Consider the following 21,736-nt stretch of genomic DNA (forward strand, 5'->3'; position numbering starts at 1 on the left):
GGGGGCCATGTCAGCCTCGTGGTTGCCTTCAAAGGGCTGAAATAATTTTAGGACTGTATAAATGTCACTATTCCTTAACTGTTAAGAAGTTGAATAACACTTGGCCCTTTGAAGGGAACCATGGGGCTGAGGTGGCCTCAGTGAAAATGAGTTTGGCACTCCTGGACTGTGGGAATAACCAGCAGTAAAGACACAGGTGAGTGAAATCTTGTTGTTGGCTGTACTATTATTATTATATTTATTCAGAGATCTGAGCTTTAAATTATGGCAAGCCTCCTCACTTTCATATGACTAGATTATTTCTTCCTCATTGTTGAGTTTGGGCGTTTTATTCTCCCCTCCCCAGGTCCCAAAGTACTTACAAAAAGCAGAGGAAAATTTCCCCTTCTGACTGATGATCAGAGAATTCATTTTATTGGGTATTTCGCATATTACATTTATACCAGAAGCTGAAATGGTCTAAACTGCTATGTAGGAGAATGGATATCATTCTGAACATCAGTCTGTAAAAAGTTGATTGTCCTAGTGCTGAGGAATAGATAAACATGAAAAGACATTATTTTAGCAAAGCTAGTTAGGTAAAGTAGAGCATAGGAAATACAGTCATTAATATTGTGGTAACTATGTATGCTGCCAGGTGGGCACTGGGAATACTGGGAGGAACACTGTGTAAAGAATATCGTTGTCAAACCACTCTGCTGTACACCTGGGACTAATACAGATAATCCTGAGTGTGAACTGTAATTGAACAAACATTTGCATAAAAACACAACATGAGGTGAGTGAAGTCCTACTTCAGAAACACAGAGCAGAATGTGGAGAGAGTTCAGAGATGTTACTCACAGCTTTCGCCCGTGCCTGGAGTGCTGCTCTGCTGTGTCTCCCCTCCTGCTTAATAGCCGTTAATATTCTATTTATTCTTTAAGACCCAGCTCAAGTCGTTCTTCAGCATGGAGTTTCTCTAAATGTTTTCTCTTTGATCTACCCCACTCCCAGACCCTGATGTGCCTTTCCTAGTACTGGTTGCGATTCTCCATGAGGCTGCACGTACCTTTGGTTAGGAATGTGTCCTTCCCATTGTCTGTGTGTGTGCCCTCACGTGGTTCTTGAATGGTATGTGCAGTGCAAACACTGGGGCAATCCTTGCCCTCAGTCAGTCAAGGCATCCCTACCACCAGCATCCCCCAACTCACCATGTGACGTGTTTCCTCTCAAGGATCTCAAAGTCATTTTGTCTGCTGCTCTTTACCTGTGTGGCATGGTGGGTTGCCATGACTACCAAAATGCAATCGAAAAGTTACGCTCTTATTTAACGTCTTTCTTTTGAATTCAGAATGAGGAACTGATAGATCAGCTAAATGGATGATTTGTCTTCTAGTCAGAAAACTGTTTGCTTTGTAGTGGAAATCCACTTGCTGTGAACCTATTCCTTGTATTTGGAAATGCATGTTTTTATTCTTTGGGTTTCTAAAGCTTTTGTTTCTATATATTTTTTCCTGGATGCCAAATAATTGATTTTGAAATCATAAGAAAAAATTCAGGCTTTATTTTTAGATACAGTTTATTGTGTTTAAAATGTTCTTTGTGTCTCAGGTGTATGTGCTGAGGGGTCTAGAGATAGAGAAACAGAGAAACAGAGAAACAGAGAGCTCATCACTGCAGTTAGTGGATGAAGGCTGCTCTAAAGTCACTCCACCACACACGTGCGTGCTGAGAATGTAAAATATTGCCTTTATTTCCTCTCTCTGTGTGACAGATAGGTCTAAGAGCTTTGAAATGGATGTTTTTATTTCTTTTGATTAAAACTACTTAGTTTCACAATCTGAAATGGTCAGTGTTTTCTTAACAGCAAATTAAAACCCAAACTTTGCCAATGCTTTTGTGACATATTCCTCTATTTGAAATAGTTTTCTAAACAAAGCCGCTCTGTGAGAAATCTGTCTCTGACCTACATTTTTATCCAACCTTACGCAAAGAAGAGAAAATCCCAAGAGAAAGCGGATTTACACCTCTGACTCATATTCCCTGTGAATAGCCTTGAGCATATCCAGACCACATTTCAAATTCTCCCTCATGGGTTTGGAATAAGATGAAGAGAAAAAGGAAGTTAAGAAGTCAGCAAGTACCTATTTCCGTACCGTTTTCTTTACTATTTAGATGTCTCTAATTTCATTTCTCTGTTAATGAAAAGTGCATGAGGGCTGACACATTGTTTTATTCTGTGCTGTGTTCTTGGGACCTCAAAGAGTTCCTGGAACATGACTTAGTGTCTAATACTCAAGGGTGAATAAATGAATACAACTATTTTGAGTTTGAGTCAGAAGTGCAATTTTATATTTGTAGCACCTATTACGAATCCTAAAATAATATGTTTTAAACTTTATATTAATGATAATTGGCAAGTCAAAAACACAAGCTCCTTTTAGTATATTCTTAGGAAGTGCTTTTCACAAGTTCACTACTACCACCACCTAACTTCTCATCCTGAAAGATTGCCTTTCCACTTTCCCACGAGTTGCAGAAACCAGCCACAGGTAGGTGATAGAACCACATGACACTATTAGCAATGGCGCTGGCCCCGGTGTGGCATGTGTGCAACACCTCGGTGTAGGGTGAGGAGACAGTGTCTGGACTACAGGCAAGGCCTCTTTTACAGCCGAGTAGCATTCCAATGCGTAAATGTCCCATAGTTTTTTTATCTACTCAAATACTGATGGACACTTGGGCTGTTTCCGTATCTTGGTAATTGTAAATAATGCTGCAAAGAAGAAAATTTTACCCTTTGTGACAGCATGGATGGACCTGGCAAACATATGCTAAGTGAAATAAGCCAGTACTGAGAAAAACAAATACCATAGGATTTCATTCATTTGTTGAATCTAATGAAGACGCTGAACTAACAATCCAAATAGAAACAGACTCAGCAGCAGGCTGATGGCTCTGGAGGGGTGGGGCGCAGTTATGGGGTAGAGGAATGAGCAAATAAGAAAAAGGACTCATGGACGTGGATAGCAGTGTGGTGACTGCAGTGGGGAGATTTAGGGGGATAAATAGTAATGGAAAATTTAATAAAAAACAAATTAAAAATAAAGTAGAACAGCAAGCTGTACTAGAAAAAAAAGGGCAAAGGTCTTAAAACAGCTAGATCCAGTTTCAAATTCCAGCTCTCGCACTGCCAAGCTCTTTGACATGGACAATTACTTAAGCTTTCTGGGCCTTTGCATCTTCATCTGTAAAATGGGCACAAGAGCATTCCCAACTGCTAAGTTTGGAATAATGAGCAATTGAGATAATGGGGTGTGTGTAAGTACATGTGTGTAGGTATAATTATTTCCAGCCTCAACTAAACTACTGAGCAGATGTGTTTGTTCTTAGTCCAGAAGCTGGTTACAGACCTTTACTCAGCTCTCTGGAAAACTGAGTTTTAGGTCTGTACTGTATCATTTGGAATATCTCTTTATCTGTCCAGCTCTTTTTCTTTCCACTTTAAACTAGAGCGTATTTAGTCTGATCTGTCTACTTAACTGGGATTTAATAACAACTAAGCTAACAAATGAGAGAAGAACATATCTTCAAATTGTTTAAATGGAAGGTGTTACAAAACTCAGACCTCTATACACACTCTAAACCCAATTTAAACCAAACCTCACATAAAACCATTATAAGTACAGGCCTTTGTGGTTTTACACTTTGCGATAACCTGAAAGACTGAAATCTTTGGCTGATGTGACAAGTGCTAGAAACACTTTGATCAAAACAGAGTAAATTAAATTCAGAAAATAACTGAGCATTAGCTTCCTTGTGACAATCATCTCCATGAATGAGATATTTGGTACAATTCTTAAACGATGTATTTCCTGTTACACAGAATTACAAAATGTGCCACTTAGTGTAACTGTCCTATTTCAAAACACATTCTCCAGGAATTGAAGTAAGAAAACCTTAAGTATACAAGAATTAAAGTTAAATATTTAAACACAGGAAATTGAAAGTGCACGGCAGTGATAGACTTGCAGAATTTTAAAGATCTAAAGGAAATCAGAGATACCTAATTCTCTTCATCATAGATGAATTTTTTGGTATTTTAAAGAAAAACAGACATGAAATTTTTCTAACAGTAAATGTTCAGTGTATGTTTGGTCACTGATGAGTGCATCATTTTCTTTCTCTAAAACAAACAAACAAAAATAACAATATATCCAGCTAGTAGGGCTAAGAGATTCAAACAGAATTCTAGTTATACCAAATGAGCTATTTTAATCACAGAATTTTAAAATATTAAAATATGAGTTGGAGCAGAAATAAATTCAACTCTTGGTAATACTCATAAACATATATTTTATATTTGGATTCTGGATTCTGTGATGTCCAATTGTAACATGCAGAGTAAGTAGAAGAAACACACCGAAAAGTTTGGAAATGGCTAATGTAGTGATTCCAGAGGGATCAACAATGACCAGACCATACATCTAAACTGGATCGTGCAGAGTGACTGGATTCCTGAGTTGATATAAACAGAGAAGAAATGTAGAAAAGGGAAAAATATTTTTCTGAAATAGCAGAGCGAGCAGTTGTTTACGTTGCCTTAGTTGTTCTCACTGCTCAGCCTTGCTCACTGTTAACATGGGACCCCCAGGATTCGAATACCGGGTCCTGAATCAGGAAGCTTGTGCTTTTGAATTTATATCACAGTTCAGAACTTTAATTTTTTTGCAGAAAAGATAACAAAACTTATTGCAGTCACTCTTTAGAGAAACATTGTCCAATACCCGGGAAAACTAGTTTTGTGAAAGGTACAATCAGCATAGACTTTTCAATATTCTGTGTGAAATTAAATGTGTGCATGTGCCTGTCAGGTTTCTATGCATGTATCTAAACAGGAAACGTCTTTTCTTGTATTCCTTCTAGGGCTGTCAGAAAATACAAAACTTTAATAATGTGGTACCTGACAACATGAACTTGAGTTTTTTCATAGCCTTGGTTTCAAATAATGGAAATTACACCTGCGTCGTTAAATATCTGGAAAATGGGCGTGAGTTCCACCTCACCAGGACTCTGACTGTGAAGGTGGTAGGTAAGCGTGATTCGTATTAAGTGCACATGACAAAACAAAACACTCGTGTTTTGTCTGTTAATAGTTTATTACCCACAAGTGTGTAAAATATTTAAGAAAAAAGCTTAAGTTTTTTGTTTATTGCACTGTCCCCAGAGCCTCCAGCATTTCCACGTGCAGAGTGGGCATCTGGTAACTATTGGTCTAGTGAATAAATATGTGAGTAAGTGAAGTAAAGGCAGTGTGCGCAGTGAAAGGAGTTAAGACAGATCTGTGTTCAAATTACTCTACTGCCGTTTATGAGCAATATGATTTTGATCAAAGTCTCAGTCTCCTTGTCTGGACTATGCTACTTGGACTATCTAATGTTCACGGTAGCTTAGAATATTAGAAATAATATACATATTATGCTAATGTAGCTCCAGGCAAGCAGTAGAGACTCAATGAATAGTAGTTAATATTATTGTCCAAAAGTGTTTTAATCAAATTAAGCAAGCTATGTATTTTTATGCACTACTGTTTTAGTTAATGCTGAAGGTATTTGTGGCTATGTTCAGCCACTGGTTTGCACTGAAAGATGAGGGGAAGAGAAGCTGGGAGAATGGGAAGGACAGAGTGCCAGCATTGTGGTGTGTGGAGGAGAACCCTAAAACCCACTGTGCCCACTGTATTAAAATGAGAGCATATCAGAGTGAGATTTTGTCAAACCCCATCTTTTCTTAAATAAAGGCAATTTATTATCATCTTCTAAAATATCTTGTAAATCATTGATATAAGATATTTGCACATTTTTTGTGAAAAAAAGTTGAAACCCTATCTTTTAATAGATGGAAACATCGAGTCCCCAAAAGAGAAGGTAACCTGTTTAGTCAGAGACAGTCAGTGCATTAGTAGAAGTCATTCCAAATCACAGGTTTAGGACTTTTTGTTCGAGGCTTTTCCACCAGCCTGGCACCAGATTCAGCAAATGTATTTCTTTAAAAAGGGCTTTAATATAGTGTAAATACATTCAAATCAAACACTTTTGTAATCACTTTTCCTCTTTCTCTGCTTACTTTTTGAATAGTGCTGAGCTGGGGACTAATTCAGAAGAAAATTCAGACTAAATTTAGAACCTAATATGAATGGACTTCAAAAGTCAAATGAATAACCTAACCTTACATCCATCTTGGCAGTGGTTCTGAGTATATACATTTAAATGCAGTGGATGCTTCAATATGCATTACTTACTTTAATCCTCATAATGAACCTGTAAGAGGAGTTTAATTACTTTCATTTTACAGTTGAGGAAAATTAGCTTTTTAAAGATTTAGTCAAAAAATAAGATTCATATGGTTAATATATGGCCAAGTTGGGATTAGAACACTCTGGCCATTGAATATTTAAAAGCTGTACTCTTTTTAAAAATATATTTTTAAAGATTTTATTTCTTTTTAGACAGAGGAGATGGGAGGGAGGAAAGAGGGAGAGAAACATCAATGTATGGTTGCCTTTTGTGCACCCCCCACTGGGGACCTGGCTGCAACCCAGGCATGTGCAACCCAGGCATGTGCCCTGACTGGGAACTGAACCAGCAGCCCTTTGGTTTGCAAGATAGTACTCAATCCACTAAGCCACACCAACCAAGGCTGAAGGCTGTACTCTTAAATAATATGACATGAAGCTCTTTCAGGATATTTTCCATTCCGTTTTGAAGTATGGAATGTTATAAAGAGCATCAGTTCCATGAATGAACCTTCAACTGATAACTAGACATCAGGTGTACTTCTGTGCTGGACTTACAAGTGTGATTTCAAATTTTCCACTTAGTCATTCATTTAATATCTATTTAACTACTTCTTATACTATAGACACTCTGGGTATGCTGAGGAGAAATATATAGAAAATAAACAATTGAGCAAGACATGAGAGCAATTAATTATGATACAGTATGAGAAGTCTAGCTCATGGAAGCTTTGAAAAGCAAAAACACTAAATACTCCATTCTGAAATATGGAGGGTTATCAATATGTTATGTTTGTTTCTTTGCTTGTTTTATATGACTGAAATATTATGGTTGACTATATATTAGACTGTGAGCCTTCTCAAGAAGAATTGACAAACTATGCCAGGAAATTGAGCAAGGCTTCACAGAAGAGAAGATTTTTGAAATGAGTTAAAAGGGATGAAACTGCATGACTTAACATCATCTCCCTTTGTTCTTTCTGCTCTCACAGGCTCACCAATATATGCATTGCCCCCCCAGATCTATTCACCCAATGATCGTGTGGTCTATGAGAGAGAACCAGGTAATTATAGCTGTGCCTCTGAATTTCAGTTAGAGTCTCTTAATTATAAGGAATAAAATGCCATACAAGTTCCCACAAAAGAATAGAGGACTATTGTTAACATGCACACACATACGCACACACACGCACACACACACATGCTCACTGAAACGGATGTTGTCAGCAAGGAAGGCAGCTCTGGGTATTAGCCACCTCATAGATCCCATGGGGAGCTTGGGGATTCTCTGCTTCTGTCTCAGAAGCTACTGCTTCCTTCTTCCTCTGCTAGTGGGTGTCCTCTCCTGATTAGTGATTGGTTCCCTTTGATGCACACTGTAGCTGGCACAGAGCTTTGGTTGGCCAAGGCAGTGACATGAGCACAAGGCTTGTTCCACTACAAAGGGGCGGGGTTGGAGCCTAGAGTCAGGACTGTGAGTATAATAGGTAACAACTGATACACCTAATACACCCCGCTCCCGAACACTATAAAATGTCTGCTATGGCTGTCTGGGTCTCTTTGTAGTTTTCATAATTTTTTCATTAGAGAGAAAAATCACCTGCTACTGACCAAATAAGGTACACTTTATTATTTTTCTAACTTGTACCCCCCTACAGTTAACCCCTATATATCCCCCACTCCAGTATCCCCCTATGGTCTGAAAACCATAGACAATTTTAACATTTTCTGAATTGTATCTTTTACCAAAAAAATTACAGCAAACCCATGAGAGCTATAAAAGAATATTTGTATAAAATGAAATAAAGGTAATAGAGGCAGTGATCAATGTAGGTAGAGAACAACACCCCCCACATACAAATTAAGATAAGGTTTCAAATAGTGATCTGCCTTGTAAAAACACAAAGAACACACTTAAAGGCTCTGTCAACCCCAAATGGACCAAAGTTTCTTGGATTAATGGTGGATTTGTATAGTAATATAAATGTTATTCCAGTTGTCAGGTTAAACTTAATCATCTAGATATGCTTCCTCTGCCTGTCACCTTGCAGTTGCAAAAGCATGCCCGAATCCATGTTCACTTCATCTTCCTACATCTTCATACAGCAAACTGGAGGGGAAGGGGTGGGAGCCATGCATGGGAGGAGAGGACAGAGTGTCAGCACTGAGGGAGGCAACCTGAGTTCAAAGTAGAATGACAGTGTAATTTATCATCCCAACCTGTACGCTGTTTGAGATTGAACGCAGTCGATATTAATAACTAACTAGGAAAGCAAGCCTAAAACATAACCGTCCTGGGCAACCCTGAATAGGAGAAGGTCATTCTAGGCCAAATTCTCATCTTACTCACAATTTCATCTAGGACTGGCATTTCACATCTCTAAGCTTCAGTGTACGCTTCTGTAAAAAATGAATTTTAAAAATAGCTCTTAGTATTTTGTTAAAATTAAAGTACAACAATAATAAGTATACATATTTAGCACGGTGAATTATACAAAATTCTCAGTGAGTGTGCTGTTGTTTTTGTTATTATTACTACTACTATTTTCTGCCAAGAAATCCCCCAACCTCATATTCCATCTTGAAGGATAAGGTAGACTTCCCTTTGTAAATTGTCTTTCAACTTACTGAATGCACCCTGGTAACCAGAGCTCCTCCGGATGAGCCTGTGCGGCTAGTCCTCTCGGCAGTGGCACTTGCTCATTCTGTCCGGGCTAAGGACCAAAAATCTGGGGAACTGTTTCTCAGTCATCCTTTTTCTTTCTGAGGGAAATAACAAAGAACACTAGTCCATGGAGGTTTAGGTCTAAAAATGGCATTGTCAGAGCCTTTTTGAACAAAAACTGTCATTTTAAAACATACAGAGATTATATTGAAAGATGGTTATTTAAAAAAGTTATTTCATATAAAGGTTCTGCTTTTCTCCTCTTGGTTTGTTTGCTTTGCAGTAAAGTATGGTACATTACCCTATGATAGCCCACTAGAAAATTAGTGAGAAGTAAGATTTTAGGTGCATTTAACATTTAGAGCTTATGATTAGTCACAGAGTAGAACAAATATAGCCATGCTAAGTTTACAAACTAATGGGTTAGTGGCTTTTTTTTTTTGGTTTGTTTTTAGGAGAGGAGTTACTCATTCCCTGTCAAGTCCTTTTCACCTTCCTGAAGGACTCTCACAATGAGGTCTGGTGGACCATTGATGGAAAAAAGCTGGAGGACACCACTATTGAACTAACTGTTAATGAAAGGTATCATTGATGCAGGCAAGGGGGCCACTAACCCTGTCCCTCAATCTGATGCACTCTGGTGTGTACTAATTGATGAAAATAAAAATTCTGGTGTTTGCCTATCATTAATGAAAGTCAGCAAGATTTTCAAGGTGTTATTGGCTGCATCCCAACGAAGGATGACTGATTACTGGACTTGCAGTCTGAATGCCATCTGATTATCACACATTTACCGTATCTACTTGTAAGTAGATGGAATGCATGTCCTACATGAATGAGAAGGCCACAGCGTGTGGTTACGCAGGGATAAAGACCTGTCGGTGTGGCCCTGTTCTTCTCTTTCTCACTTCTGGGGTCTGGGCCTATAAATATCTGTGCCTCAGATAATTGTGTTACTTTCTTACCTTGTAGTCAGCATGTATTTCTGTCTTCCTCCTTGCCTTTCTTAATTCATATATGTCATATTTATAATTGATAATGATTTTTTCATATGGACTAAATACATTTATGTTTTCTAAATTTTATTTTTACAGTGGATGGAGTGGTAATATATGCCTCAGTCTTAATTTTTAATATTTTATTTATTTATTTCTAGAGAGAGGAGAATAGAAGGAGAAAGAGAGAGATAGAAACATCTATGTGAGAGAGAAACATTGATTGGTTGTGTCTCTCAAACCCCCAAACAGGGACCTGATCCACAACCAGGAATCTAATCGGCAACCTTTTGCTTTGTGGACAAAGCAAAGACACACAGCTGAAACACAGTGCTCAGGGCTATACCTCACTCTTAAAATAACAAGATGGGTCAATTTATTTCAAAATACACATGATTTTTAAAGGGAGTAGGTTGGCAAGGCGGAAAATATGGGTCTTGAAGACAAAAGAGTCTTCAGTAAATGAAGCATACAACTACCAGAGAGCAATTGGTTCACTGCAATGATGAACAAAGATTAGCAGCTGGCCAACTACATGACAAAGTAGTTCTAAGACCCTAAACCTTGTCACTAATGTGTAAGTAGATCTTCGGCTGCTAACACTTCCAGAATTCAAAAGATATTTCTTTCCTAATAGTAAATTCAGGCTTTGTGAAGATGTTATAAACTGTTTTCTTTGCATCAGTTACTATGCCAGATACTTGTTGAGTATATTTCATAGGAGTAGCCAATGATAGAGCAGAAATTTCAATACTCTAATCTGATGCATGCAGAGGCTGGGAAGTATTACATGTTATGGGGAAATGGAGTTGGGGATTCTAGTCAGCTTCTCAGGTATCAGAGTACCTAAATAAAGATTTGAAAAAGTGAGTAGAAATTAACTAGGTAAGAACATCAAGAGAATGTTCCTGGTAAAAGGAACCTCATGTGCAAAGGCCTGGAGGTGAGAGAAGCAGACATATTTAGAGGTACAGAGGAGCCTGACGACACTGGAACAGTTTTTGTAGAATGAATTGGTGAAAGACATGGCTGGAGGCACAGAGGGAGAATTCCTGATGATTTTAGGAATTCTGAGGATTGTGCTTCTTATCGTTATGCTGATGATGGGTGAATAATAATGAGAGTCATGGCATTCCTCCTTGCTGCTGGTGAAACACAACTCACGAGTCACACCTGAGCAGTACATTTAAAGTTAGGCTAAGCCCAGTACAGTCCTTAACCAAGTTCTCATGATGGACAGTAAGTTTTAGCAGAACCTGGATATCAGTCAGCTGTAACCGATATTTTTTCTTTTTGAATAAAGTGATTTAAAGTGAAATCTTGATCTTAGACCCAAAGCAATTGATCTCTGACTTGCTGAGATTAAGGTACATTTATTTTCACCAACTTTACTTAGTTTGAGAAGGTTCTTCTTCTTATATGTTAGGATTTTACATGAGATTTTATTATTTTGACTGAAAGAGTCTACTTGTGTTCAAATTCCAAGCTCTGGGAACCCCTGAAATGTATAAACTGTTGCTGAGTGATATTAGTAGGTTATCTGAAGAATATGAACATTTACTAAGTATTGTTCTAATACCTACACATCAACATACTCAACCCTCAGAATTCTTGAGTAAATTAATATGTGTATCGCATTGTTTAGGGATTGCCACCTTCCTCTTTTCCAGACAAGGATCTCAAAACATGGAAAGATTAGTTACTGTGCTGAAAGCATACAGCCAGGAAGTGGCAGAGCCTGGGTGAAAACCTCAATGGATCTGGCCTCAGAATCTTCTCTCTAAAGCGGTATAGCATCCTGGCTCAGAAGTTTGAGGAAGGAGACATTTTGCTTTGAGGAGAGTTAGTGAGATCTCTATCTATAGTATGATGTCAACAGCGGGATTCAATCCAGGTGTTGGGTTTGCACAGAGTATAGATGGTGAAGGATAGTATTAGAGTCTAGAGTCGTTCGCCTTTTGTAACCATGGGATTACAAAGCCACACAGATTATCACCATTCTATCTGCCCTCACCTACCAGCTTTCTGGTTGCTTGACTGAGTCACACACAGTCCATGGCCCATGAGTCTCACTAATATTCTGATTTTCTTTCCCCTATTTCTAGTTCAAGTTGGACCAAAATAGAAGATGAAACAAGAACTCGGATTCTGAGCATTAAGAAAGTTACTGCTGAAGATCTCAAACGCAACTATGTCTGTCATGCGAAAAATGCAAAAGGGGAGGTTTACCAGCCAGCCAGGGTGAAACAGAAAGGTAATGGATGCATGCGCCAGGCAGATGAATCTGGAAATGCCAATGTAAGATTGTGATAATGAAGAAAAATGGGAATTCATAATGTGGGCTCCAGCACTTAGCACAACATTTACCACATAGTAATGAATGGAAGTTGAATGAAAAATCTTGAGGGAAAGTTTCCATCTATGCAAATATACTAAAAATAGTTATAGTAATTAGTGCCTAAATGTGACTAAAAAATCCATGATGATAATGAGGCACAATTTTATATTTATATAGCCATAAAAATAAATAATTCAGAAAATATTTAAAGCTACCAAAGATATAATAAAACAGTCACATATTGTTAGTGAATTGTAAAGACCCTTTTAGAAATCATGGCTAGCAGAGTTCATGTCATAAAAATGATCATACTATGTGACTTAATATTTTTGGAATTTTTTCTCAATAAATAACAGAAAGAGGATTATGCAGCTATCTATATTCTTAGCATTATCTGTAATAATAAAATATTATAAATAGCAACCATCTAATTGTATGCAAGTTAAGCTAGATGTAAAATATTTACTCTCAAAAATATAATTTTAAAAATGATCACTTCAAACACTATGTATCAATATTCAAGCAAGTTTATAATATACCATTATGCACAATTGCTAAAACAAAAATTATTTAAACTATGATATAAAATGGTTTCTATGTTGATAGTACTATATTTTTCTATAATAAATGAAAATTTTGAGGCTTCTTGTGTGAGCTATTGTTCCTGAAACAGACCACTTCTAAAATTATTTTTGGTTCTCTTAGAATACCAGAAAATTAATCCCTTTGAGAATGTTTTTCAGTAATCTAGAAAAAGATAATGATAATTTATTATACATGCAGCCAAGTTATTCAGAATTATTTTGGACCTGGATGACAGATAGTACCTACACTATTTATATCAAAAGTCTTTGTTTTAAAATACTAATTCATAATTGTTACATTTTTCAATGGAATTTAAGTTGTTTTAAAAGCTGTTGAAAAAGCAGGCTTCACCTTAACATTTTTATTACAATATAGGAAATAAAGAGCAAAGGCTGAAAGTGTATATGCCTCTTAGGAAGTCTTACTAGATTAGTTCTGGATAGTTAATTGCCTCTGTTCCTTCAGAAGTCAATGTAAAGAGAAAATACTCAACTACATGTTATTAAGGTGTCATTTCTCAAAGTTTTTTCCTCCTAACACTGCTAAGACTCTAGATTCAGGTGGTCTATGTTCGAATTCTGTTTTTATGCATCCCAACTTTTGGAAGAGACACTTCCACCTCTCTGAGCTTCAATTTCTTCATATTTAAAGCAGGCAAAATAGCCCCGGCTGGTATGGCTCAGATGATTGGAGTATCATCCCAAACACCAAGAGGTTGGGAGTTTGATCCCTGGTCAGGTCATATACCTCAGTTGTAGGTTCAGTCCCTGGTCAGACACATAGGAGGCACCAATCAATGTTCTTCTCTCTCTCTTTCCCTTCCTTTCTCTCTAAAATCAAAAAAAAAATATTTAATGTAGGAAAATAATACCACTTATTCATAAGATTGTTTTAAAGTACTCAGTACGGTTACTGGCATATATACATATATATTCAGTGCATAATAAATCTTAACCCTTCTTATTATTTCCACAAGATTTTCGTAGATGCTTCTTGACAAAGGCCTGCATAGTCAAGTAAGCACCTCTGAAGTCTAGGTTAAACAAAATCAATCACATTACTTGAGTTCAGGGACCCTTAGTATCTTTAGCATATTAATATTAGGTATGAATATCTGCAGGGGGTTGAAATACAGTAGGCAGGATTTTTTCAAGTACATTGGACTCCAAATTCTCTACGTATGGATCATTTTGTGGGACTCGTCTTCAGAGGCATGGGTTTTGGATAACAATCATGGAGGCCGGCATAAATTAATAACTGATTGTCAGGTGGAAAAGCTCAGTGCAACCAATTAAAGTAATGTTGAATCAGGAGTGATGCAGAAACCTGTTCACCAGAGTGAACTGGGTAGCTCCCCTCTCACAGAAGGGCTTGCTCTGGATGGGTTAGTATGGATGGCATCAGGAGCGTGAACAGGTTTCCTATTCTTTGTTGATTTTCAGAATTTCAATATGATATCTTTCGAGGTTTCTTTTTTAATGTGTCTTATTTAGGGTTCTTTAAACTTCTTGGTTTAGTGAGTTTATTTTTTAATTGAATCTAGAAAACAATTAGGCATTATTTTTTCAAGTATGTTCTGCTCATCCTTTTATTTATTTATTTTTTCGTTTCCTTCTAGTACTCCAGTTAAATTTAGGATCGAGTGCTTGGTGTTGTACCACAGCTCACTGAGGTTCTCGTTATTTTTATTTCATCCCCCCCCCCACCCCGTGTTTAATTTAGGGTAGTTTGTAGTGTTTACTGTTTATTTCTTTTTTGATATCTGATCTGCAGCATTTTTATTTGAAAATTTGATTTTCCAGCTTTTGAATTTCTATTTCTTTATTAAAATATTTATATTGATATTTTATATTTGCTTTTATAGTATTCTTGGTCTCTTTTGAAAAATCAACAAGTATATTTATAACACTCATTTTTTATGTAAAAAAGCAATTTATTTCATTATAAACATTGACACTGCTAATCATGGAGAATAACAGGCCTGCCCAAAACAGACAACGTCAAACTGGTGTTCAAGGACCAATTATTGGGGGGAAAAAGCAACTCTTAACAATCCACTCTTCTCAACTGACAGTCTACCTGTCAACTAAAAGCATACTTGGTAGCCCCAAGTTTAAAAAAATTACAGAAAGGAAAGAAATAATATGAAAACAGCTCAAGAAATACGTTAACAAGCAAAAATACATGGGGAAAGAGAAACACATAGTTTTTTTGACTTAAGAAACTGAGTCTACCTAGGAAAATGTGCATCCTAGAAAGTCAGGTGTGAAGATTTTAGAGTAGGAATTGATATGACTTGAATCTCCCCTAATTTCTGAGTAAAAGCAACATCTTGCAGGACGTGTACTTCATGGCTCAGACACCACTTCATTTGGCTCTATTCCATACTTCTACCCTTTACTTAAATGAGTCTAAATAACCTGGGGATATAGCATAAGACAAAAAATAACTACCCATAATATTCCCTTTTCATTGGATACTTTGGATCTCTGTTACTAAAAAATTCCTGAAGAAAATTTAGATGTAAGTCAGTGTCTTTGTTCACAAGCCCCCCAGTTAATATTTAGAAAACACCCTGGGTTTAGGGTAATGGCATTGTTGATGGTACCTGCTATAGAGAGATAACTGAACAAAGTCTGCATGTCAAAACCAGTGTTAAATCAATGTCAGGGTTGGGAGGGGGGAAAAGAGGAGTCTAAAATCACAAGAGGTGCAGATGGATCTAAGACCCCTGTCCTTCTGGATCCATGCTTCCTTCAGGGTCTTCATCATTATTAATGTTCTCTACTACCTGCCTCACTTGAATGGCATTGTCTTCTGACACAGAGCAGAGTACCCGAGGGTCATTGGTACTCCAGGTGACATCAGGTATCTTGGCAGTGTGGCCACCATGAAGAAACAATTTCAGTGTCCTCTCTTCTGCATCCTCCAGGGATTATTCCTCTCCAGTTTTACTTAAATCTCATACCTTCAGACTGAGATCAGTGCCATTGAAAGCCAAAATAGTCTCATTGTGAGGCAACCACTGAACCTGGAATATCTCATCCTTATGTGATTCAAAAGAATGCAACTTGAGTTTCATATTTCTCAGATCCCACAAGGCAACAGTCTTATCAAGTGATCCTGTGGCAAAGAAAGGCAGTTCACTTCAGCAGTGTGAACACTGACTGAGTGGCTTGGTTTGGAAGTATCGTTTGCATGAGTGTCCCAGATCATAAGTTTCTGATCATCAGCAATTGTCCCAAACAGAAACTCATGGAGCCCGTGCCAGGGGCACATTTTCTATTACTGCTGTATGCCCTGTGAATGCGGTCTTAGCAGCCACAATTTTTCCTTCCTTTGGAACAGCACTGAGGTCCTGTAGGCAGGTGGCGTGGTCATCTGAAGCACTAAGTGCCCACTGAGACTTGGTTTTCAAGGAAGCCCATAGCCTTCCTCTGGTGTCCACAGAGACCCATGTTTGGGTAGCACTCTCCAGAAGGATCTGGTTTAGAAGGATGTTTTGTATAGTCAAAACCAAGAACATCACTGGACGGAGTCTTCGTTGCAATGATGCAAGGGTTCCAGGCATACAGTGTTCCCCTTTACTTCTCCTTCCTGGTTGATCTTGATTTCTGTTTCAATTTGTTCCACTAACAGAGCCAAAACCTCCAAATTCTCCAGTCCTCCTTTCTCTGTTGTATTGTGAGGCATCAAACTGAGCATCACTGTTAGGGAGCTGCACACTGGCTACCACAAGGTGGTTTTATCTATCTGATGCGTGTGTCCCCAGAACAAGTTGGTGAGTGATGAAATCTTTCTCTTCTGGTCTGGTTACATCTGGAAACCACTGTGCAGTTAGGCTGGGCTACTCCAGAGTATAGGTCATTACCCAACTGCAAAGAAAAGAGGTTTTTTTTTCTAGTTTTGTACATTTTGTTGATCACACATTCTTCTATTGCATCATCAAAGGCTGCTTCCTTGTTGGCCATGGTGGCCAGGCAAGCCAGTGGGATCCTGGGTACAGCACTGCAGGAGGGCAGGGGGGCTGCAAGCACTTACCGTGTGTGCAAGACCTCCGTTGTCACACAGTGCTCAGTTTAAAGATTTCTTCTAATTCCATCATCATCATCAACTCTGTTTTTGTTAGCTATTTTTCTCATTGTGAATCGTTGGTTTTTTTATTTTTTGCTTTTTCTTCCTATTTTTTTCAGTCTATTGGACATTACAGATACTATATTATTGAGTGTCTGACTTTTGTGAGTGTTACGTTTTGTTCTGATAAGCAGTTAGTTAATTCGCTTACACAACATCTTGCTGTGGGGGGTTGTATTTTTGTTTGCTTGTTTGTTTGTTTGTTTGTTTTAAGCATCTTGCTTATCATTGCTATAGTAGGCCCCAAATAGCCTTCTCTCTGAGGCAGAATTGGACCTAATTCTGAGACATTAGCCCAACTCAGGTTTCTGCTTAATGATAGAGGGGCTATGTTTCTTCACTCTCAGTGGTCCTCGCTCCAATGTCTCCCATCCCTGCAGGTACTCCTAGAATTGTTCAGTTCCAAGATGTCTAGTAGTTGTTTCTTCTCTGGTCATTTTTCTTTCATCTATTCTGTGTCTGGCCTTGTGAAGGTGTCATCCTTAGTATGCAAAGCTTTGTAGTCTTCCAAACACTTGAGGATTTCTAAAGCTCTGTTTGGACACTTTTCTTTTCTTCGGCTCTTAGAGCTCTATGCTCAATAGTCCTGAACTCAACTTTCTGTCTTCTTAGTTCAGTGTGACTAATGTACTTTTGGTTTCCCCGTGTTTGTGCCACTGTCCCCAAAGTGCCTTCAGGCAATCAGCCAGGGCGATTGAGGGCCGAACTGTTTTTGTACCCCTTCTCTTGCAGATCACACTCCTGCACTACCAGTTACGTTAGATGAAATGGAGAAAAGGCTAGTCCAGTATCAATCACTTCTCTAAGGCAAGAAGCTGAGGTCCAAGATGGGCAAGTTTTACACACTGTAATAGAACACACATCAGGTCTGCTGATCAATCAGGCCATAGGTTTTTTAGGTTACTACCATTTAAATAAAGCATTTTCTTTATAATTCAGGAAAATAGTCATTACCACAGTTCTAAAACTTTTTGAGAAATCTAAGCAATTTATCAAAGAATATGGAATGGGAACTTGGAGTCCAGGCAGCTGGCATTTTGGTTGGGAGACTCAATGGGACAACAAGGCTCCAACTGTAGTAATGAAGATGATAAGAATAACCGAGATTTCCAAGAAGACTCATCACTAGAAACCTGAAAAAAGGCTAGAGCTAAGGTATTGGACTCTTTTCACTAAGGATGGTTAGCTAAAAAGTTGGGCTTTGGAGCTGGTTATTACTGTAGAAATGCAAAAGGGATTCAGGAAGTAACGGCAGAGTAAATGGTTATATTTGGCTACATCCCAAACCAGATTATCAGTGAAGTCAAAGAGAGAAGCAGTTTAGGAGTCCAGTCTGATCATTAGAGTAAAATCTTTATGCCAAAATATCGGACATTCTAGCTGGGGCAGGCAGAAAATGTGGGCTAAGGGTCACCTCTATCCCTGCGAGCCAGTAAACTTAATACAAAAGCTTTTTTAGAACCCTTTCTTCATGTAATTTAAGTCACTTAGCAATTTAGGCTTGTAGATTATATATCTTAAGAGTTCAGTTAGTTAAGTAGCATTAGGAACTTCTCAAGACGACCCCACAAAAAATAGTCTGTAATATGACACATGTAATTGTAAGATACAAAACAAAATTTAAAAGCCTGGCTATAAATAAAATAGGCAGTAGGAAAATGAACATGGCAGAGGGAAATTTATGATGATAATTGATCCCTTGATCATTATGCAAAATATCTATTGATATTTAAAAAAATCCATTTCAGGTCATTGCATCCACTGACTTCTTTTTTTCCCTCCTTATTATGACATGTCTATCCAGAGGGAGCCTAAAAACTGAGCGAATAATGAAGATGACAGTGGGAACTGCCCCCGTGTGCTGTTAACATAACATGTACTCAGAAATACCAAGGACACAGTGATTTTCATGCCAGCTGCCCAAATTGAACATAGTAAATTCTCAACAACTGCAGATACAGTGTCTGGCAATTTATAATGGAGTTTTCTTATTTTAAAGCGCTGTTATTCATGGAGCGAGTACAAAAGTACTTGATCATAATTCTGCACTGCTGAATCCCAGGCTGCATCTGCAGCAGGAGTAGTATCCTGAGTTTAGGAAAATGAACCCAGAGCTATGATTTGCCCTTTAATTAGAGACCTTCAGGCTGAGCTCTGGGCCGCTTACCATTTTCCCCTTTGGAGAGATACATATTTTAAAAGGGCATTTTCTGCTAGTATATGACCACTAATTAAACATCATGATAATGTTGGGCAAAGATCTCTGGATTGGGAGCCAGGGGCCTCAATAATTTTAGCTTCGAACAAAATTCTACTGTGCTTTGTCTCAGCAAAGACCACTGACAATGTCCAGGTGCTCAAAGATGCCTGATCTCATCGCCTACTTAATATACCTCTCCTGCCCAACCCCACCACTTAGTCACTTTAACCACATTACCCTGTGATAGATGTGACTTATTTATTTCATAACACTGATCCTTGTCTAAAATGAACTGTCCTATATATTTATTTGTTTTTTACATTAGAACACAAGCCCTAAAAGGGCAAAGACCCTTTTTTTAATCTGCAATTGTAACCCAGTAGCTTCTAGCAAATAGTAGGTGTCCAAAAGTAATTGTCAAATCTAATACATAATTTAAGCCACTCATGCTTCTGATCTAGCAGATATTCGGTTCCTTTTTCAAACTTCTAGGCTTCATTATCACAAGTTAATAAAGCAGCCAAGTGAAGTTGCTGGTACCTAATATAGTATTAGATTTTAAAAAAATATCCAAGAAGTATCCCTAGCTGGGTAAGGTAGATCAATTGGTTGCAACATCATTCTGATACACAAGGTTGTGGGTTCAATCCCCAGTCAGGGCATATACAAAAACCAACCAGTGAATGCATAAATAGGTGGAACAACAAAATGATGTTTCTCTTTCTCTCTTTCTCTAAAACTTAATAAATTAAACAATATATCCAAAATTACACAGAGCTGTATCTAGAAATAGTCATTCAGATTTTAGGTGTTCTAGGGTTAGGATGCATAAAAAAGACAGATTCTATCTAGAAGAGTGTAAATATGAAATTAGTGGGGACTGAAAGTGGAAAAGCAAGCATATATACAAACTACAATGTAATAAAATTCGCAAGTACCTGGATATTCCAAGTCAGTCTTTGGAAAGTGTATCCTAGAACAGAGACCTAAGAGATATTTTCAGAGCCACACACACTGAGCATTTGATGATGCCCTCTGTTTCTGCCCAAAGGAAATAAAAATTTTGAGGCCTATTTCCAAGTATAAAAGAAAGAAAATTAAATTTCTTCCATGTGGCATTGGACAAGAAAAAAATTGAGATTAATGGAATACCTAGTAATAAACCTACCCAAGGATGTAAAAGACCTTTCCTCATAAAATTTTAAGAAACTGAAGAAAAAAAGTTGAAGCACATACCATGTTCATGGATAGGAAGAATTAGCATCATTAAAATGTCCAAAGTAATTACTACCCAAAGCAATCTACAGATTCAACACAATTATTAACAAGATTCCAAAGATGTATTTCACAGAACTATAAAAAATATTTCAAAAATTTATATAGAACCACAAAAGGCCCCACATAGCAACACAAATCCTGAGAAAGAAAAACAAGTTTGGAAGAATCACACCATCTAATAGGAAACTGTGCAATACGGCCATAGTAACCAAAACAGCATGGTACTGGCATAAAAACAGACACACAGATCAATTGGGACAAAATAGAGTCCAGAAATAAATCCACACCTCTATAGTCAATTAACATTCTACAGAGGAAACAAACACATACAATGGGCTTAAGATAGATTACTCAATAAATGGTGTTGGGAAAATTAGACAGATATATGCAGAAAAATGAAACTAGACCATATCCTTACAATACACACACGAATAGATTCAGAATGGATTAAAGATTTAAATGTTAGATATAAAACCTTAAATATCATAGAAGAAAACATAGGTAACAAAATCTTAGGCATTGCTTGTAGAAATTTTTCATTGCATATATCTTTCCAGGCAAAAGAAATAAGAAAAATTAAATGTGGGGGACTAATCAAACTGAAAAGGCTTTCCACAGCAAAGGAAAACATCGATGAAATAAAAAGACAATCCACAGAATGGGAGGATATATTCACCAATACATAGAGAAGGGGTTAATGTCCAAAATTTATAAAGAACTTATAAAACTCAATACCATGGTGGGGAGGTATGAAAGTGAAAGGTGGAGGATGGGTAGCGCAGGGAAGAGTAATGGGGGGGGGGAATAAGGACAACTGTAATTGAACAACAACACAAATATAAAAATAAATAAAAAAGATTTTCCTCCATTTAACTGCTTCAACAATTAAAACTCTACCAAAATCATGGGCTCATTTAGGTAGTAGTAAGGATTCTATGCTAAGAGGACAGAGGATGGAATATTTTTAAAAATACTTTTGAGGAAAGCCAGGAATAAGATTGTAAATTGAATTACATAACTTTCTAAGTCCTTCCCAATGCTAAGATTCTGTTTTAATTTGTATATCATCAAACTCTATTGAAATAATTTAATAGTTAAAAATGCCTTCTGTGTCAGTCACTGGAAACCAAAAGGTAAATACTACACATGAAGTACTAAAGCAAAGTGCCTAACTCCCACCATATCATCTCTGCTTGTTCACATGTATAACAGAGGTCATGGCTCAGCTGCTTGCTTCATCCAGTTATTTGCAGGATGATGGGCC

At 37.6% G+C, this 21,736-nt stretch overlaps 1 protein-coding gene and 1 pseudogene across 4 annotated transcripts in view; one reads left to right on the top strand and one right to left on the bottom strand.

Moving 5' to 3' along the window:
* The window catches only part of IL1RAP (interleukin 1 receptor accessory protein), a 142,685-nt gene that overhangs the window by 108,483 nt on the left and 12,466 nt on the right, over positions 1 to 21,736 (top strand). For all 4 annotated transcript variants that reach the window (XM_037039364.1, XM_037039432.1, XM_037039213.1 and 1 more), the window contains 4 exons: positions 4,909 to 5,074; positions 7,270 to 7,341; positions 9,398 to 9,524; positions 12,043 to 12,191. In XM_037039364.1, coding sequence (XP_036895259.1) covers positions 4,909 to 5,074; positions 7,270 to 7,341; positions 9,398 to 9,524; positions 12,043 to 12,191 — 514 coding nt within the window. The remainder of the gene's footprint in view (positions 1 to 4,908; positions 5,075 to 7,269; positions 7,342 to 9,397; positions 9,525 to 12,042; positions 12,192 to 21,736) is intronic.
* On the bottom strand, positions 15,583 to 16,851 carry LOC118982443 (histone-binding protein RBBP4-like; annotated as a pseudogene).

The sequence above is a fragment of the Sturnira hondurensis genome, unplaced genomic scaffold (assembly GCF_014824575.4).
Source record: "Sturnira hondurensis isolate 20B ecotype Veracruz unplaced genomic scaffold, ASM1482457v3 Scaffold0000396, whole genome shotgun sequence".
NCBI classification, from domain to species: Eukaryota; Metazoa; Chordata; class Mammalia; order Chiroptera; family Phyllostomidae; genus Sturnira; species Sturnira hondurensis.